Genomic DNA, 22,000 nt, shown 5'->3' on the forward strand with positions numbered 1-22,000 from the left:
CCCAGATGACACACTCAGCCACAGTATGCTCCGCCGAGTCATTCTGAGCGCCGCAGTAGTCGCACAACGGATGCACCTCCCTTCTAGGCATCATATGTATATACCGCCCAAAACATCCATGGCCACACAGTATCTGCAAAAACCGACAGGTCACGGCACCGCTCTGTCTATTCACAGTCTTCTAAAACGCGAATTATTTGCCCCCACTATCGATGCGCCAGTGCTAGGCGCAACCAGGTCGCCAAAACACCTGTCTAAAAGAATGTATCTGGCTTGACGCCTCACACGTTGCGGCCGCCTCCTCAGCGTAGCGTCCCAAATGCGAGCCCCGTACAGGGCCATGCTGCGAATTATTCTGCAGTATAGACGGCACACGCTCTGACATAAGCCTCCTAGGTTAGGTAGCTTGCTAATTGCTCTAAAATATTAAGTAACCTTGCATTATACTCAATTGGTAATTAAAATTGTAATTTAGTTTTATATTACTACGCATTAAATATACCAAACTGAAATATAATTTTCACCCTGGAACACATATACAATATACGTATATAATGTATATTTTATCTATTTTTATCACGGCTACAACACAATAATAGAATGAGACGAAGGAATAGCTATAAATAATGGGGTGAATATTCCAGTTTTAATAATAGTAAATACGTGTACGAATGAATCATATCGCAAACGAAGCAGATAAGTGCTGAGGTCAAAGATCAAGATTTCTGACACCCCTGCCACAAAGCTTTTAGTAGAAAATAAGGGATATTATCTTAATTAAGCGAATGCTACGAATTGTTAAAATAACAGAATTTAAAAATCGTAGCTTTAACATTTTGTTTTATATCGGATTTAATTTGGAACAGAGAATTGAAACAACGCGAGGTAGATGGGATAATTCCAAAAAATATCGCTTTATATCCGCGTGTTATAAAAATGTGAAATTTCACTTTGTTGTACGTGTCTCGGAAACCATTTTTCATAGACCTCAGTTGACTGGTTTAATTTATTCTTCAGTATTATAATACCACTACAATCTAATATTCTTGTACACTGGTGAGCAATAAATCTTTGTTGGAGCAATATTTAAAGCTAGTCTAATTAAATAAATTGTATTTTTATTCGAGTTTCTTGGCGTAATAGGAAAATAGCTAATATTATTTTGTTGTAATAGTCAGATAGTAGAACATCAGATATATAGATTAAAAATAATTTAGTATATTTCTTATAATTAATTTTAATTATAAGAAATTAATAATTAAAAAATTATAATATTATATTACAATTTTACCTTGCTTTTGTTGTATAAATGTAAATAGTTAAATTGCAATAATGTACACATTTTAAAATTATAATATAGCAGAAATAAAGACTATAACCCTTAGAATATACTGTAATTTTCCGCTTGTGTATCTCCTCCATTGTGTACCGATGAGGCCAAACCAAATGCGTAAACCTAATATATTACTGTTGGCAGATAACAATGATAATTATAGTGAATTGTGGTCACAATACTAGTAATATATTCCCAAACCTCAGCTATTCGCTGGTTGTATTATAGTTTGTGACTAGTTCGTATATTAAACTTTTACTTAAACGCCAAGTTATCTAACTTATCCATAGTTAGGTCCTTAAATATGAAATTGGCGTTTTGTGTGGCAGGAAAAGTAGATTTTTTAAAATAGAATATATTTAATTAATCAAAGTATGTACCATTTTGCCATCATTGATCCCTTTACTAAAAAAATCTTTTGGAACAAGGTCCGGGGAGTATGGTGGATGACTTAGACTTTCCAATTGAAGCTTCTCTAAGAAGAATTCCAGAAGAATTTGGTAGCAGTCTGTTGTGCAGTTTGTGGTCTAGCGTTATCGTGAAGCAGCATTGACTAGCCTTGGTTTGTTTAGCAGCTAGCTTTCCATCATGGTTAGCAGTTGCTGACAATAGAGATCTGCCGTAATCGTCTAGCAAAACGTTGGAACCAAACACGCACTGTTTCTTTTGCGACACCGCCGCTATAGACATCATTAATCCTTCGAGCCGTTTCTGCAGCACTGGTGCCACGATGGAACTCTTACTCGTAACGCTAATAGCACATATTTACCTAGTTTAAAATACTATTTTAATTAATGTATCAAAATCTACTGTTAATTTAGATATAGTTTAATTATAAATGCCTATAGTTTTTATTAAGAGTAGGCTACATTTTATTATGGTGTAAGATTTCAAATCTAAATCCATGTTTCAATTGATAGTATATAAACCCCCAAAATTTACATTTAATCCCGGTAAAACCTAGACAAAACCTAGTTTAAGCATACGTCAACCAATTTCACGGTTCAGTCCGCAAAGTACATCCTAAATTCTATTGAAGTAGAATTGCATTAATTATGTAGTAGGCCAGCTCTCATCTTGTGAATTGGGTTGAATCACCAAAGTTACATCGTAACTTTGGAAGCGTGTGTAACATGTCATTAATTTGAAGAAACTGATCATGAAGTTTATTTCAACAACCCTCGGTGCCTTCAAACCCCGGCTGCAGATTTTTTTTTTTAAGATTTTTAATGTATGCAAAAGTCTTGCTAGCACACGACAAATGGTGGCTTCATGGTAAATAATTCAAAAATTAAAAGATTCACCAAAAATCGGTTGTCTGTAAAGCCGGTTTACTGACGATAGTTGAACGTATCGCTCACTCAAGTAGGAGAGAGACAGATGTCGAAGGCTGAAGAGCGCGGAGTCCGATTGTGCCTCTCTGTCGCTTCGCGCACTCGCTTGCACTTCAAGCCTTAAATGGAACGCCTCAGAGCGAGGTAACGCCGCATGAGTCATGTTTTTCGTGCGTGCAGCCGGCTCCATCGAATTATAAGACGTTGTCACGTCAAAATGTTCTATCTTACAGTTGCTTTGTTATATTATTCGTTAACTTATCAGGCCTTAAGTGAGGATATGTAAAATGATTATTATATTACATTTATAGAAACATTTAAATATATTAAAATAATACATCTTTTATTAAATGACAACGACCCTGAATTTCGAGAAGTTAAAATATCCAATAAGTATGTGTTCAAAATGTGTTTTTGTAATTACTTCGACGTTATCATACAATAATTAATTTGAGATTTTGTTCATACCCCAGAGTTGTTTCATTACCGAACGTAAAGGCAGAATGCAAAATTTAACCCGTATCACGGCCCTGACGGACGGGCTCGACGTCTGTCCGTCTTTTTGTGGTTTTTGAGGCATTTTCTGCCAGCACCTCGGTGTGATGCCCGAACGAACACTTTTTAAGTCTAAATCTCGCTAACAACGATTGCTGAAAAGCACTCGATTCATTGAGTTAGTAGAAGTAGAATGTATAGTATAAATGCACGTTAATATCCACGAAATAAGTTATATTGACATTTGTCGGCTTGTTAGATAAGCGTTTAAACTTTTACCTAGACATGAATCAATACCTAAAACTAAATCGAATACCGATTTTCGTGTGAAACCATCCAAATGGCTGTTGCAAATAGAAAACCAAATCGGGCACCGCACGGCATATTTCATACGAAATAGCGTCGTTATAGCCATCAATCTATCTAGCGAACTTTGTAGAAACCTATATATGTGGGATTATAAAATGTATTCACAAAAAAACATTAAATATAGGTAGCGTAAAGTTATAGTTATTGTGAGTTGACTAAACTGCATGCGATGAAACACGCTTCCACGTGTGGATGTCAGAGTGTTTTTCGTTCAAATTGATTTAATGTCCTAGGATTCTGTAACTAATTTTAGTAATCAAATCAAGATAACGCCTTTGATTATACATTATGAAGCGTAATCGCATCATATTCAATTATTCCTACACAAGGATTTCTGAGAAGAACATCATCACTATTACACAAGTTTATGAATGTCAGTACATATACTCTTGTTCCATTACCAGAACCTTTAAAACTATTTTGTAATGTAAGTCAATATTTAACATAAATAGCCAGCTGCCGATCTAGCATTTGCGTCAGTCTTTGAATAAGTCGGTTATAAACACATGTGTTAATATTATGGTTATTACTTAAGATGTCACGTGGAACATGGTGTAATGGTTGCAGCTCCTTACAAACGTGTAAAACAAAAAACTTGACTATTAAAAAGAGTGGCGTAGAGTTTATTGCCAGTTCTTCCCTTCCGTTCTACGCCCTTAATTTGAGAACGGGCAACTTTTGACTTTTTGAGTTTATATCTACTAACAAAAGCTTTTTTGTACGCTGAAAACAATATGAATTAAAATTTTGTCATAACGCGAGACCCTGAAGTCCCAAGGGACATCCACGATCCCAACTCCTGGATCCACTCTTGTAATTTTTTTTTATAAGGCTGTGGAAAAAATTATAAATAGAAAACGATAATTAATTACAGGTATTATTTTCTGTATAAGACTAAATCTAAAATTATGTACATATGTAACAAATTACCTACAGCGGTAATATTAAAAACTGAAAGTATAGTAAATATGGACAAATAATATAGAATAAATATTTATCCAATCTAAACTAAGAATTGAACTTATGAACGAAACATTGTAGTGAATGCAAGGTATCTCCGCCCGGGACAGCTCGATCGATTTGTGCTTCAATGGGGTGAACTAAAGACGACATTGGCGCTTTATTCCTCTATATATTCTGAATGTGATTCGCACTTTGTTAGAAGGGATATCGTTTGATACAGTCAGAATCATAGTTCCATAAATGTGGCTAGTTATCATATGTTAATTAGCATCAATAAGTGAATAAAATTATCCAGTTCTATAAAAATTATAATTAGATCGAAAAATCAACTAATTTGTCCTCTTGTCCAGAGATTTTTGCATGTTTACATTTTGCTTTAGAAAAGAATTAGCCTTTTGAGATATGATTTTCTTCACGGTTTTTTAAGACTAACAATCTTTTTAAGATTTTGAGACAAAGAATTTTCAGTAAGTAAAGGAAGATATTATTGACATAGATGTGGGAGACCAAAGAATGTAATACGCAAATTCCACAATTGATCAAGTACTTTGACTGGAAGAGGAGAGATCTACAGGCTCTTCTGTAGGGCGCAACATTTTATAGTACTGTTCATCATTGTATCATTTACGTTTATACTACTTTTAGGTTATTTCTGAAGTAAGATTTAAAGTTTGTGATCAATCATACACCTAGCCTTTGTTTGTTCTAAATATGTGACTGAAAGAGATCACTCATAAGCGATCGGCAGTGCCATAGCATATGTCAGTTTTGATTTTTTTATGTACTAAACTTATTTATAAATGTTAGCCACAGATAAGTAATGTTTTGCTAATCAAATCACAAACCATGAAAAAGCTATTGGAGTTTAATCTACAAGCGATGTCTTTCAGGAAAGAATTATGTAGCAGTGATTTTTATTTTATGTATAGTGTGTGTTATTGTGAGCTTATAAATAAAAAAATAAATTGACGATAGGAAGAAATAAAACAGAATATTATAAATCAGATTGCTTTAATTTTAGTTTAATACAAATCGACTCCTACTTACGATAATTTTACGAATAACCGTATTACCCGTTGTTTTTTAAATATTTTTTACAAATTTATTCATTTTATTTAGTGACATCTATTACAAATGCCTCCATAGGGGCTTCTTTACAAACTTACATTAGTCGGTTTATCTTAGCTGCAGTCATATTAAATCTTTTAATTATTTTGACTATTTACCACAGGAACACAACTCGGAATGAGAAAAATATTTGATGTAAGAAGCGTGACACGTTCATGAAGTTTTTACGAAATAATTACCAAAATTCTTAGCGGTATAGACGAAACGTAATGTGAGACTACAGTAAATCCACTTCCCAATATCTACTAAAACTTTTTTAAACAAAATTATATTTATATATTATTTTTTATTGACAATTGCCTGAATCTCTCTGAAATTACTTTATGAATTAATATTATAGCGAACGTTGCTTTGTATGTATGATTTATTTATGAAACTATATGATTACAAGAAGTGGCTTTATGTAGTATAACACAATATTTAATCAAACATGTGAATCTACGTGATCGTATCTTACAATTAAAATAAAAGTTATACAAAATCTAACACAATTATTAAAAATATCTTTATATCTGCTTTTATTGTACATAGCAAATCAATACCTTACAAGAAAATAGTTGAATAAGCTTACAATGCCTACAAAAGGCTCAAATAGGCTTTGTGTGGGGTTGAAAGGAAGATAGTATCGGGTTTAACAATGTTTAAGATTAAAGCTCTCTATCCATTATGAGCTGTCCATTCAATATGACGTTCTTGGGTATAATTGGTTAAATATACTGTGAAACGTCTTCGGACCAATTCTCCAATGACATCACATCCTTGGAAGGAGGCTGTGTTTCGAGAGCAGTTCTATATTTGAAATAATCTATCCCATGTGACCGAAGTTTGCCTAATAAAATACAATTTTAAAAACAACCATAGATCGCGTCGCTTGATTGTGATTGGTCAACAGCCAATCACCAATCATAATCAAGGAACGCAATCGTTTTTAAATACACTGCAAAGTTGCGTAGGATTTTGAATAACAAACTTGACAGATTATAATTAAAATTTAAAATTTGTTTTTCATAAAAAACTTCGGTCGTATAATAGTAGGTGCACAGTGTTGCTTTTTGATACGTTATGGAAGAAGGGAATTAAAAATCTTAGATTAAATATATTAAAAATTTAAGTACTCCAGTCAAAATAGGTGGCGCTACGACCAATACTTTGCGTTGATTGACGACGATTTTATTGTAACCATTGAATCGATTAACTTGATGCTTGACTTGAAATATAGAGCATTAAATTACCAAAAATCTGTTTAAAATTCAGCCCTATTTTGATGACAGTAAAGTTGAAAATCCTTGATATAAAAACTTCTGACTGCATTATATTTCAAGGTATGAAGCGTCAGTAAAATTCAAAATACCTGTTTCAAGTTTAAAGCATTTAGTTTCGGTTGTGCTAAGGTGCATTGTGAAATCGATTTGGTCCAAAAATGTTTTGACAAAGTAGGAATGCGTAAGCGAATGTATGAAAAATATCAAGTTCGGCGATCTTCATTATTATTAGTTCCTATCTATGTAATTGATGCATTAAAATATGGCAGCTTTATTTTCTTATTTAAAAGTACCTGTTATTTCCTAACTAATCCAGTTTTGTCAAATAATAAAACTACGCAAATATTTGAAAATTACCTCGTCCTAGGCAGGTTTAGTTTTTTTTAATTTAGATCCATTTACTCATTTTATATTTAACATTTTAGCAAACATTGGAGCGCCGTCAACGGGCTCAATAATTCACAACCTCTGAATATTAAATAACTAAGCTTTGAAAATTGGCTGGTTTCCCCTATTGACGGGGCCCAATGTCCCAACATTAACGATAAAAATTAACAAAGACACTATTTCGTTTAATTTAACTATAAATCTCTCATTTATGATTTATTTAACCGCCTACAATCGAACTTAAATCGATATTTATAACACCTTAATTTTGGCACGTTATTTATCGTACCGATTAAAAATTTAAGATTTGAAATAACTATATAAAAATCTTAAATAATAACAAATAGGTACAAAGAAGGAAATATGTCACAATAGATAATAATCGTGATATACCTTCAGCACCAACTGTAAGACTTAAAAAATTACATTAACGCTTTGAAAGAACGAAAAGTAACGGAATACGTTTATAAAAAGTCATTAAAAGATTTTGAAACAATTTAACATTATTCTATTTACTTCACTAATTAGTGAGCTTCCTTATCATGTAATTAATGATGTTAATCTATTAAAGAGGGACACGACAACTAGCCTATCACGACATCTATAAGAGCGAAATTGAGGAACGGACATAGATAAAGTACGTCGATACAGTGAAGACTGAGCACCAGAATACCAACATTTATAGATGAATCATTTCTTTTGTTTTTCTGAATGAGGTTTTAATGTTTTTTTCTATTTAAATTCACAATAAAATTTTATCATTTCGGCTGTCCGAAAAAGACAACAAAAATTTTCATAATTTAATTAGAGTTTATTAAATTCACGATTTAAATGCATGTTGCCCCATCTTGTATGTCAACACTTTACACATAAATTCTGTAATAGGGACTATATCCAGTGAGGTTTTTTTAAATAATATAAATTTTTTACATTTTTATTTTTCTATAAAATCACTAACCAACTTGTGGTAACTGTCGCAATTAAAAGCGTTGACGTAAGCTGCTCAGTCCTACACTTCAATACTAATAATGTGACTAAAATACATGCTACAATCATATAAGGTAATACTAGCAATACTTTTTAATTTCGATAATAACACAATACGTTTCATCATTATGAGAATTTCCAAATTGTAATACCGTATATCATTGTACCATGAATTAATATAGAATATGATACTCAATATATGTAATTATATCTACAATACACGCTAATTTATAGTAATCAAGTCCTATGATGGGCATAGCCAAAGAGTATGAAATCCTGCAATCGATTTTGAGGTACTCTAAGGTTTCAGCCAGATTCATCTCAGGATGACTTGGTTTTGATTTTTGTCTCTAATGTGCTTGGTTCTTATCTTAATGCCACTATTCCAAATTCAAATTGGATATCTTTTTCCGATAACCAATTTCATGTAATGGAATCTGGAACCTGATTCCACCTATTTACAATAGACAACGACCGGCAAGGGGCCGATTAAGATCATGTCTTGATTATAAATACTGTTAGACTATTGTTAGTTTTGGTATCTTATTGTTAATGATCCAAAATCGCAATAGAATCAGTCCCCCATTTACGCTTTCTACTTGAGCTATCGCTTCTACTAATAGCTGACTATTAGCTTATGTACACTATATCTAAGGTAATGTCATCGTCAATGTTCCCACATTTACATTTTGCAGTGTCTGATTCCCATTAAATTCCATTAATTAAACTGTAGTCAACTACAGATACAATTCCTTTATAATAACACGAATAATTAGTAAGCGGGTGTTTTAAATGCGTTTAGAAATATACATTTTAACAATTCAACATTAATATGTATTAATTCCTATTCAACATCACAATTGTTTTTATGTTGCTCTTAACACTCTAACAGCCGTACTCAGGGTCGTTGATTAATAGTTTGAGCCATTTAATATATTTATCTATATTTTAGTAGTTAGTCTCAGTTTTTCTATTTTTCTTTATATAGTATTGAGTATAAGATTGTTAAGTTACAATTTCATTAAAGCGTTGGAAGAGCAGAGTGCCATGATGCACAGGTTTCCCTAGATTCAGTTCAGGGGCTCCAAAATGTGCTAGAACAATGTAACTTGTTATTGAATAAAGAAATTTGGAATACTAATTTATATATAACTAACTAACCGGTGTTGTTAATCTGGGACTAGAATTTTTTTCTTTTAATGTTGCTTAATTTAATTGATAACTAAACATAGTTTCTTTTATTAATCCAAAGTCTAAGTCACGAACTGTGACTGAACATTTCTTAGAACAGTTGTTAATAGGGAATTAAATTTCGTAGCTGTTAAATATTAATCTACTAATAGACGACACTCAATACGGCGCTGTATGACATAGTTTACCGTCTTTCGACTTAATTATAGTATACGTGTATATAGACCACGTATTTGAGTAGTATAATAGTACATATAATTAGAATAGTTACTAAGATTAGTTCTCTCGAAGAATTGCGATTCGGACCTAGGTTTATTGTTATTGAACGATGATATGAGGAGCTGACAGGAGTACGGCGACTGTTGCGATGATTGTGAATAGTGTGAACACGAAGAGGCAGAACCTGCGAAACACAATAGCTATAAGCCATACGTTAAAGTCGTTTGGTTATCTGCAAAGAAATATAAGAAGAAAATTACGCTTTTTACATATATTTAATCCTTTGTGTATATCACGTCTATAATATTAATCAGGTACGATTTCCGAATCATTCACTAGAGCCAGTGTTGTCCTAATGACTTCAGCGGGCGACACTCATCCCTGATGCTGTAGACCAATGTTTCTATGTGCGCATTTAACATTTGCTCAAACGGTGGAGGAAATCGTGAGGAAACCGGCTTGCCTTATAGCCAAAAAGTCGACGTCGTGTGTCAGGCATAGACGGCTGATCACCTACTTGTCTTTTAGATTGACAAATGATCACGCAACACATACAGACCTGAGACCCAGATCTATAAAGGATGTAGCGCCTCTAGTTTTTTTTTTTACAAGAGTCTAGCAAATCAACACTCGTCGAGTCGAGTAACAGTTAAAATTGAAGCAATAAAGGTCACCAAAGACCTCGTACTCTGCTGTTTACGAGTAAGGGCACGGAGCAGATATATTTTTGAATCTGAATAACATAGTTTAGAAATGAGTTTTTTGAAAATGAGTTGTAGCCATATTAAGCCGAAGAGCTTGAGTTAATGTTATGAATGGTCCCAGGAGTTGCAGTTTTATCGACGTAATAATGTTAATTTTTTTTTTTTTTAATATATTTGTAATTACGCAATAAATGAAGAAATGATACATGTTAGCAAATAGTTAAGGGCACAAGCAATCAACGGAATCTGAAAACTCGTTTTTTAATAACTAAAACAGACAACATTTTCAAACATTCCAAATGTACGTAACTAAATTTTTTTTTTTTTATTCTCTAAATATTGCTGTTTTTAACGAATCAAGCTCATTACCTATCAACAACCATCGCAGCAAATTTCCAGTCACTAATCAGCTCCGCCTCTTCATCAGCTTTCTTCATTCGTGCGGTAATGAACTGCAGCTCCCTCAGAATGAGGTGCAATTCACGGTGATGGCCGCTAAGACCACCCCCCACGTCTTCCATCGTTGACGGCCTCACGAACGATCGACGGAAATCCGTTCTGAATATTGAACAGCTGTTAACAAAAATAAATGAATTTTGGGTGAACAAGCGCTATTGCGCAGTAAACAGTTCCCGCCGCGTAAGTTAGCAAACGTGCTTTGACGTAAGTTGATAGGGGTTGTTAGTTTAACGTAAGTTGGTAAGCGTTGTTAGTTTGACGAAAGTGGGTAAGCGTCGTTAGTTTGACGTAAGTTTGTAAGCGTCGTTAGTTTGACGTAAGTTGATAGGCGTCGTTAGTTTACCGTAAGTTGGTAGGCGTCGTTAGTTTAACGTAAGTTGGTAGGCGTCGTTAGTTTCACGTAAGTTGGTAGGCGTCGTTAGTTTAATGTAAGTTCGTAGGCATCGTTGCTTTGACGTAAGTTGGTAGGCATTGTTAGTTTGACGTAAGTTGGTAAGCATCGTTAGTTTGACGTAAGTTGGTAGGCGTCGTTAGTTTAATGTAAGTTGGTTAGCGTCGTTAGTTTCACGTAAGTTGGTAATCCTGGTCAGATTGACAAGTATCGTTAGATGAAGTAGATTTAAGACCTCATGGTACATAAATTACTAAAGGTGGTACAATATTAATATATTTTGTATACCTGCAAATTTTTGCGTATGTACACTATGTAGGTATGCGTGTGTATTATAATATTGAACATGAATTGTGTTCGTGAATATAACGGTAGACATATCTTCCACCTAATTTATTTTTTTATGAAATAGTTCTTACTTTTATTTCATAGATATTAGATATATTATGTATTACTGGCAAGGTAGCTCTTACCCGGGTCCTAAGTTGCCCGTCGAAGCAGTACTGTTCGGCGGTTGAGGCACATGTCTAAAGTCATCATCTATATCTAATACATTAGCTAAGAGAGATTTGGAAGAACGCTCCTTTAGTTCTAATTCTCGCATCCGATTAGACATCATTATTGTTTTTCTAGTTATTTTTTTCCCTGGTCTCGACATTCGCAAGATCCATGGCAGCCATTGTAGGAACACAGTTTTTATCTGTAACAAAATTTCTAAACTAAAGACTACCATTTTTGAAAAAGTCCAATCGTAATACCCTCTTAACGCGTGTTTTTTTTTCAGTATCACATATATACATTATAAACTTTATACTTACCCATTGTGGCATTTCGTGGATATCAGCAGTTCGATGGTGGTAGTTTAAAACTACTACTGTCAGAACTACTGACGAAGCCACCATGAACATGATGCAATTGAAGTACGTCCCTGTTATTGAAAGAAACGCACAAATTAAACCATTTATTGTAACATTAGAAGTTATTTTTCAACTGTGACACTTCGTGATATAATTAAAAAATTATTATTATTTTGACATACATTTTCTGCTATTTAAGTTACTATTAATAAAAGTAAAGACAGCATCAGAAACTTCACAGATTTAATTTTTTTTTATATCACAAATATAAGCCATGCAAAACTGAAACTTGAAGCATGCTAAGAAACCAAAATTATTAACACCTGTTTAGCCAATTACTATTTAAATTTAATATTATGTTATGCAGATTTAAAACTGTGCAGTAATAGCTTACAGAAGTGGTAAAGATCATAAGCAAAGAGATGTTCCTAACAATATGCTTTTGTTAGACAGTACTTTTAATGCAGACCAGATGAACGGCCTATCCAGGAGATACTTGGAGGGTGGGCCCTCTACCCTCTATGTCGCATTCAGTCGACAAACCGCTATTTTACTTCGAACTGTTTAAACATCTACAAGCAAAACCATTCCTGCATATTTTAAGCTTCTTAGCTAAAGTCAATTAAGGAGAGTTGTGCTTTACTTTTTTGTTTAAGACATGCGTTATCGTCTGACGTAAGTAGTCAACAGTGCTACTTTGGAAATGAAATGAGCTTAGAATTGATAGACAGTATGAAGGAGTACTTTAAGACATTACAAGAAGATTCCTTTCGAATAAGAAGACTAATCGGAAATCAAATGCAATTACCCGTTCCTTTAAGCAAAGAATTAGATATGGGATCTAAAGATTGATTAATTTTTATTTACAAGCAAAACTGATCTCTATTTAGGCTTTCGAGAATGAGTAGAGGAATTTCCTGGAAGGTACTCTTCCTCATCGCTCATCTTCGACTTTCATTTAGTGAAAATTTAGAAGAACTTTTAGCGTAATTTTACAGCGACTTCCCGTTTCTCACCTATTAGGGGGATCGCCTCTGACGTTTTAGTGATGACGTGCCCCACCAATAGAGAGAAAACAGTTTGTGACAGGAGAATTGTAACACCTGCAAAGATGAACATATAATCTATGATAATTATCATCTACGTTTCCATAGTCATAGCAATGGATTCCTCCGATAACGACACCTGTCTATACACAGTTCCTGTATGTGTGCAGAGTTGGTACAGGGCTCAAGTAAAACCATAAACAGAACAGAAACATGCAGAAACTATTTTATATTTTTTTTTTAATTTAGTTTTATGTTTTAAAGGGAAGAGTAAAGTAACAGCCAAGCCCAGGTTGCCCTCCAAGTATCTAAATTGTTATATACAATATAATACAACACCCAAATACAACATTAATACCCTGGAATCGATTGCGTTAGTAAAAGTTACAAAAATTAAAAAAAAAACTTACCTCGCTTAAAGAGTAAGAAAATTTAAAATTAACAACATGCCATGCATTCAGTATCCATTTATATCAATAATTGAGAAAGAAATAGATGCTAAGTGTCCATTTGTTACACTGCTAATTTCCGAGGCATTTTAAAATATATACAATTTCACCCAGAAACGCCACAAGGCTTTAGTTAGTACGTATATAAGTAAGCAAAATAGGTGTGTAAAATCGTATAACCTAAAGACTTTTCAATAATTAGTATTGGAATGACAGTGTTACTCTAGAAATAAGTGATTGAAAGGATTACAAAATCGATTCCAAGATCTTGAAACAAATTAAAAAAACTATTAAAAGTAACCAAAATAAAGCGTTACATATCTTTAAATCAGTTATATTTTCAATAATTTTACAAGCCAAGCGCATAACAAACTTAGAAATTGATACAGAAAAGTTTAATCTCAACTATATAACGATACGTTTACTTCTTGTAATGTTTTAAAATGTATTTTATTTTTTTATTTAATGGAAGGAAATGATAATGACAGATAAGAATTAAAAAAAAAGGGTAAAACAAATTATGAAGATAGTGAAAAATAAATTGGGATAAAAGGAAGAAACAATTCGGACGCGCAAGGTGTGGGTAGTGTACCTAACAGGGGAATTGCGTCGGAAACTTGCGGCAGGGTCTCAGCAACCAGGTTGAGAAACACCGTCAGCGATAGAAGAATAGTGACTCCTGAAATCAAACACATCGTTAACCCTGCCTCGACCACATTACTCAACTCTCCACGCAGAGCCTTGTTCCTTGATGATTGTGTTGAACGAAGTGTCTTACTGACGCTGACGATGTCAATTCTAACACACGGTGTACACGATTATCTAGTGGTTACGTACGCTGCTTTGTTTTTAATCTTATAAAAGATAAAATAAACTAATAATTCTTTATTCAACACATATTTGCTTCAATTGTAAATTCTGTTTTGACGTGACAACGTCTTATAATTCGATGGAGCCGGCTGCACGCACGAAAAAACATGACGTATGCGGCGTTACCAATGACAGGAACCGCGTCTGAAGTTGTAGGCATCTTTTCAGCAATCAGGTTCAGAAATACAGTCAATGACAATATCGTCACACCTGTGGATACCAGTTACCGACAATTCTTGGCATGGAATCGACGTAAGTGAAAATTAACTAACATAAATACTGAGAAACACTTTAAAAAACTCCATCTGAAATTGTATTTAAGTTCCGATTGAATTCACTTACCGAGTGTTAATTTTTCTCCTGAATCCGGTGGTAATGTGAAACCCAGAAGAGCCATTGAAGATATAAGAACACACGGTACTATTAAATTGAAGAAGTAGTATAAAGTCCTTCTTCTTATCATTATTGTAAACGTCACATCTACATATGGTTCTGGGCAACATGCGTATGTTATTGTGTTCTTTTTTCCAGGCATCCCTGCAAAGTATATTGTAAATAGGCAAATCGTTGGGAAAAATAATGTTAAATCTAGTTACTAGAGCTCTTCATAAAGAATAAAGTTACTCTAAAAGATAATGCGACTTTACTGTCGTATTTCAAAAAGGCTTTAATATATAATAATGAATATATATGAAATACATAGTATGATGACACCATTAAATACTTATTTATTACACTACAAGCAACAAATTCTTACAATAATTTCACCATTCTATAAATTGAAAGTTTATACAAGGGTTTGTACAAACTTTTATTACTTATTTCTTTTTAATAACCTTTTTCCACTTAAATTATGCCAGTATATCTAATACAAAAATCGATAATGAATGATATCCGTCGTAAAGTGGAAGTAACGTCCAATGTTTTGTTTATAAGGTTGTAATTACCTATTAAATACCATTCTCCGTTTGTGATGAAGTCTGAAAGGTCACCTCCAGATTCGTCCTTTAGCACCAGATCCAACTATCAAAAAATTTGTATTAAAAACGAATTCCAAGACCACCAGATAACATGCTCTACCATGCCGATCTCGTACGGGGAAATGTGAGAACCAAATACCAAATAGTGCTAGGTTTCAAGGATTAGACCAATTGTTTTCTAACCAAATCTCATGCGGTTTACATCGACTATTAAGTAACACTGCCATATGGTACGCAGCAAAAAATGCAAGCAAAAATGAACAATAATTCAAAAAAACTGAAACATACAACGAAATAGACTCAGTCGAATATGGTTTAAAAATCTACAAAATGCAACTAAACTTGCGCAACCGTATGGCAGATAAAATAGAATTTATTGTGAATTTATTTCTTCTGCACCATGCAAAATAGTACATACAAATCATTAGGATAATAATAATTATCCTCCTGGTTTCTCACATGGTTCCCTTAACTTTCAACTCTCTTTTTACATAGTGTTTTGCTTGACGTTAGACGATATTTTGGCAACTTGTTCCAAACAGCTTGTTAATGCTCATTACTAATATTACAAAGATTGAAAGGAATGCGCTGGTAAAATTACCGAGCCGTAGAAAAAACAGACGAAGAGTAAAAGCGTAACAAGCTTGAATTTTTTTACTACACTCGGGTTATTAATTAGATTTTTATATGCATGAAAATTCAAAGAGAAAGTACTCACATTTAACATATGCAAATATTTTTCTTTACCATCTTTTTCAGATTACGCTTGTTTTGAACACGAATATATACTTTGCTTTTAACTTTAACATTCAAACATCGTTTCAGCTTAAACCTCTTATCGACTGGGTTACTTATTTTGCTGTATACTAGCTCAAAATGAATTCAAAAATGGAACTAAAATGGCATTTCAGCTTTTGTTTTTGATGATTTGAATATTCGAAACCACCGTTTAAATTTAAAATAAGAACGATATCGGCAAGTACCTGGTTGCCATCGTAAGTCCAGCTACCAAACTTCATGTCACAGTGTTGGTCGTCGAAGGGAAACCAGGTGATGTCTATCTTGCATGTGCTCTTGAAAATGCCCGGGGGCACGTACAGGCAACTGCCGTTGTTTCTGACCACCACATTCGTCTGGTACGTCCCGTCAAAACCCTCGTCAGCACTATTGAACAATGCGCATAACGTACTACAGTTATAGACCCTTATAAAAGTAGGCCAATGATGCCTTTAATAATATTATATCCGCTTCTGAAGAAGCTATAGCAATTATTGACTCAAATTAAACTCTATCGTATAAACCTTTTTGTTTTTATAACATACATGTTACACATAGAATATGTAATAACAATACTGTTTAATTGTTAATTATGCCGTTAATAAGTATTAAACTAGTAAATAATTAATCTAGATTGCAAGGGAGAACTAGTGGAAATCAAAATATCAACTTCGTTAAACTTTATTATTAAGAGTTCAATAAATACTTTTATTATAATATATTCATATTTTTACCCTAAAATAGGTGATTTTGATAAATATTTAAAATTATTCATATAACACACCCCATAATCTCTTAACAAATCTTTAAAAAAAGATGAATATTTCAAGCAAAATGGTGCTCTTTTATCTACAAAATCGTTTAAGATTCAATTAAAATTACAGAAAAGTGATTTTAAAATAAAATTTATTAAAAAACTATTTTAAAGAGAACATTAATTTCTAAACGTATGAAGGCATATTAACAAAATCAACGTCTATTTGTGTCAAGCGAAATAAAGTAGCTTTATATTATTTATTTAGTGCTCAGGTTTTATCGGGACGTTATTTATGTTCAGTCAACGATAAAATATATCGTAAAATTAAATCTCTTTATCATTAAATGTTTAAATCATTCCTTCGCTTATACAGATGTTTCTTTGTGAGACTGACATTGAGAAATGAACTCACAAATTTTAACAACAATGGTGTGAGTTCCATTTTTAATCAATCTTTGTATAAATAACGATAAATGTCGGATGTAATCGACCAATTTATATATTTTACTACTGTACAATATATCTGTATACATATATGGTATTGTTAAGCATCTGTAGTCTTTGAATATCTGATAAGCGAAACAATGACTGTGGTGTTTCAAATCAGCGACTGTAATGCCGTGTACGCTATTATGGCAACACGAAGTAGGAGGTCCACTCACGCAAACGATTCTTACTTTAACAAGTACCAATCGTAAATCGGCTTGACCTCCTACTGAGTTGTCATACGTTCTGAAAAAAATGTGTCTTACTAGACTGCTCTGAGGTAATCGCATTGCTTCACGAAGAACTGTTTCACTAAGTCACATATATGTTATAAGCGTTATCAAGTCATGCGTTACCTTTGCATTACTGAAAGTTTCAGATAGAACATTTTTTTTTCTTTATACTAATAAGTCTCGTAATTTGGAGAATCATGTACCGAATTGCGTCTGGGATTGAAACATTTCATATGAGAAGTACATCTTATTATATACTAGAATCAATATGGACTTGGCTTATCAAAACTTCTTTTGTTGTTTGTAATATTTATAATGTAGTAGATGCATTTTACTCTCAGCAGCAGTCCAAAGACGTATTAAATATATTATTAGGATATATTCAAGCAATGTTTTATTTCATAAAATGCAAGCAAAGCTTATTTTATGAATAAAATTATATGCAGGTTATCGTGCATACGTTTAGAGTGAAAAGAAAGTAGTTTCAATACTGACCTCTTGTAAGAAAACGTTTATATGTAAAACTATAATGTCAATTGGATAAATATTGTTTTGTATTTTATTTGTTATTTCAACTACTTAATATGTATATATAATAATAGGCTTAACATATTTACGTACTAAGATATTTATATATCATATAATATAACTATTCCTACACCCTCTGTCTTCTTTGCCGATGAGTAGGGATGCCTACAAATTCAAATTTAATGACGTGGAATAAGTGATACATGTATATTATGTTCCATAGTAAACATATTTTATTTTATTTTTTATTTATTCAAAGAATAAACATGTATGTGAAAATTCCGTTTGCTACACATTTGACGTAGCTTCATCGTAGCAGCAACGTAGCAGTGCGTAGTGCTTAAAAAATTATACACCGGTGCGCTTCATTAGCTACTCATTTGAAATTAAACGTTAAATTACAACTCTTGTGTAGTTGCACTTAAAATCTTTGTAAATGAATAAACAATGAGTGAATTTGGTGCAAATTTAACACGAGCCAGCTGGTAGTAGGTTGTATTCATGAATTGTATAGCGCGTCAGTTTGGAAGTACGCCAGCATATTTTGTTATGCCGCCTGTCACAACGTACCGAATAGAATCTTGTAAACATTGCAAGCGGTCAGTGATGTTCGGAATAAAAGTCAGACGTTCGGATAAGCATTAAGTATTCTGAAACCGATTCTTGGGAATAAAGGATTTTATCGGTTGGATTTACGTTAGTTTGGTACAAACTTGCTTTTGAATTTACGAGTGCATGCTTTAAGCCTATTGTAGTTTTTCATTTTCACGTGTGTTACTTTTTTGTACATTACTGTTATTCTTCAAAACGCACCTCACAGGTTATAATAAGTATTTTCCTAATACCAACGTGAATATATTTAAGTTTTTTTCTAGATTCGTGAAACTGAATTTTTTGTCATTATTGAAAAGGTATATTTTACAATTAAAGTCTTATTAAACCTATTTTCACATGTAAACGTAAAATGTAAAAAGTTAATAAGAAAAGAAATATCACACATTGGTGTAAGGATTCCCACAGTAGTGGAACACCAGAAAAACTGTAAACAAGGCAGCGGGTTGCTATTACAGAAATCTGTAAGTGATTCCGAGACTTGCTTATCAAATGCCCTACAGTTTTGGACGACATCCAAACTTCTAGCCTAGAACCAATTTGTTACCTCACAACTTTTTACAATGTGTTTGTATTGAATTCATTTATATAATAAAATGAAATTATATTTTTGCGCTACACTTCTTAAAATTATTTTAATGTTCTTTCAAGTTCAAAACGTCTTTTTTAAGACAGGCATCGGTTTTTTTTTCTTATTCATAATGTATGAATGCTTAATTAGGTTTTATCAGAGTGTAAACTAATGGAGCCTTAGTAAATTTTACGTATTTAAATTCGTTAATAGCGATCTATCCAAGCTGTTAAATTTCGTTTGCTCATTATTTGAAATTCATAGAAGCCAGTTAAGCGGTTTTAAATGTACAATTAAGTTTTATCCACCATTTACGGGTTCAAGCACCTTTTTAAGTATAAGTGGTGTTATCGTTTGATGTGGGTTTGTGTATTAGAATTATTTTAGTAATGTGTATAGTGTATACATAATATTGCCTTTAAACTATACTACTACGTAAATATTTTTGCGTCGCTTGAGTTTCTCGCTGAGCACGATTGCAGAACTCGAATTGTTATGTAAATAATGTAATAAATTTGAATAATTAAAATGAATCCCATTCAATCGCTATATACTTATTATTTAAAACTGTAAAAGTTTGTGGGTCTTAATTATATATGCTTTATTAATATATTTTTAATCTATCAAATATTATGTCATATATCTATTTTTTTATTTTAGTAGTTAAAGTAGAAAACTTTTTGCTCCTAAGAATAAGGTTATTATTGTGTATATTGTTGCGGCGGTCAGAAAAATTGTAATCAATTTAAATTCTACCGTCACTTGTTTATTAAATTTTTAATATGTTAAATAAAATATAGATACGTATACTTACTATGATGCTTACTGTACGTATTTAAACCAACAGTATTACTTTTGAAACAAGGTGTAATTTGATATACAAAACTGATAGTTTTCGGTGTATAAATTGACAATAATTATATTCACAGTAGTAATAGGTACTTGGCTATTAAAGTGCATTTATGAATACGTTCCATAACAATGAGCTTAAAGCCGTATTTATTGTAGCCAAATAAGGTACAGTGATGTAAAAGTTAATCTGTATAATCATATCAATACAAAAATATATTACTACGAATACTTTTAAGAATGATAATTTAAAAGTATTACATAGAACCTTTATAATAGAAAATTTGTCAACAAACGTATATGAACTCACAAATAATTTTAAATAGAACAACAGAAAGATAATCCAATTTCAAAGTTAATAATTGTACAAGTTTATGAAGGCTGAACTGGATTAAACCACACCAAATGAACAATCAGTTAAAACTAAATGCGAAGTTTTGGTGAATTGTTAATGTGGTTTCTACGCCTTTATATATTTTACATGTATATATAGTATATGTGTTAGCTTATATGGCTAAGTAAGTGGCTTATATGTGTTGCTAAAATTTGGCTATAGTTTTTTTTCAGTTTTTAATCAAATATCATACATTAAGTAATTAACAGTTAATTGTTTTATCTTATTTATAATGTAAGATGTATCACAATAAGTATTATATTCCTTCAAGAAAATGTTACAATTAATTTGTTAAATATATATCTTAATTTATGTTAGTATCAGAAGGCCTTTTCCAATAAGGATCAGAAGAAAATGCTTTGACAAAATAAGTGAATAAAAAAAGCTTCTTTCGTAGACGCCAAACCTATATTGGAGATGTGTAAAAACTTTATTCTTTGTTAGAGGAAAAAATGAGCACAGCAATATTGATGAAGTAAGAAAAACCTTTTATTTGTATTAACACCCGTTTGCATTATATTTGTACAATATGTGTTTCCTCCGTTATTTTTATTTATTTTATTTATGTATACTATACGAAAACATCTTTCACAAATTGTTCTATAGTATAAGTATATCTTTACTAATATTAATTATTTAGTAAGAGGAAATATTTGTATGTTTGTGAAGAAAAAACATAAGAATAGCATATGATTCTGCTGCTAGTATAAAAATTAACATTAAAATCGTTATTTAAGTAATCTTATAAATTACGTTCTAATATCATTATTTCCATGTAATGCCTTTGCAGACTTACGTAGCGCTTTTTCGGATGCCAGCATCATGTATCATGTGTTTCATGATCATGTTTTTCACTTACAGGAGTCATATTACGGAAGTTAATGTATTTTGAACTATATTCAAAGGTTTGTTCATCATTGTGTTATTTTTTTACGTAACATACATATTTATTTAAAAAAATTACTCTCGTTCATCCAATTTAACTAAAACGCATAATAAAGTTTTATAAAGGTCTTAAACGCAATCATAAATAGTGAAAATAAGTTGAATTATTATTTTGGCGGTATTCCAGTTTGGTTACGGCATTTAAACATTTTAATTTTTCTAGTAGAATCTCGGTTTGTTGCCAAGTAAACGCGACCAGAAATTAGTTCATTTGCGTAATTGTTTATTTTCTAGATTGCATTACAAGGTAACTTTTAAAACAGCTCTTTGTTTCACCTCGTAGTTAAATTAGTACTCGATTTTACTTTTTCTTTAATAATACTAACAACTACATATACTAACAACTACTACGAAAGCTAATACAGGAACAAAACAAGAAATCTTATATTTAAAATTCTCGTGTCACAATGTTAGTTACCATACT

General features: G+C 32.3%; 1 protein-coding gene across 8 annotated transcripts in view; it reads right to left on the reverse strand.

Annotated features, from left to right (window-relative positions):
• Positions 1-8,019: 8,019 nt before the first annotated feature.
• LOC125059679 (neuronal acetylcholine receptor subunit alpha-7) overlaps positions 8,020-22,000 on the reverse strand; it is an 81,659-nt gene continuing 67,678 nt past the window's right edge. For 4 of the 8 annotated variants that reach the window (XM_047664212.1, XM_047664209.1, XM_047664210.1 and 1 more), the window contains 8 exons: positions 16,408-16,588; positions 15,392-15,467; positions 14,787-14,981; positions 14,167-14,253; positions 12,041-12,150; positions 11,696-11,922; positions 10,742-10,930; positions 8,020-9,852 (listed from right to left, as the gene is read on the reverse strand). In XM_047664212.1, coding sequence (XP_047520168.1) covers positions 9,768-9,852; positions 10,742-10,930; positions 11,696-11,922; positions 12,041-12,150; positions 14,167-14,253; positions 14,787-14,981; positions 15,392-15,467; positions 16,408-16,588 — 1,150 coding nt within the window. In that variant the 3' untranslated portion in view covers positions 8,020-9,767. Of the gene's footprint in view, positions 9,853-10,741; positions 10,946-11,695; positions 11,923-12,040; positions 12,151-14,166; positions 14,254-14,786; positions 14,982-15,391; positions 15,468-16,407; positions 16,589-22,000 lie in introns of all 8 variants that reach the window. The other 4 variants (XM_047664211.1, XM_047664207.1, XM_047664208.1 and 1 more) reach the window with 1 other exon arrangement.

Source organism: Pieris napi, chromosome 20, assembly GCF_905475465.1.
Source record: "Pieris napi chromosome 20, ilPieNapi1.2, whole genome shotgun sequence".
Lineage (NCBI taxonomy): Eukaryota > Metazoa > Arthropoda > Insecta > Lepidoptera > Pieridae > Pieris > Pieris napi.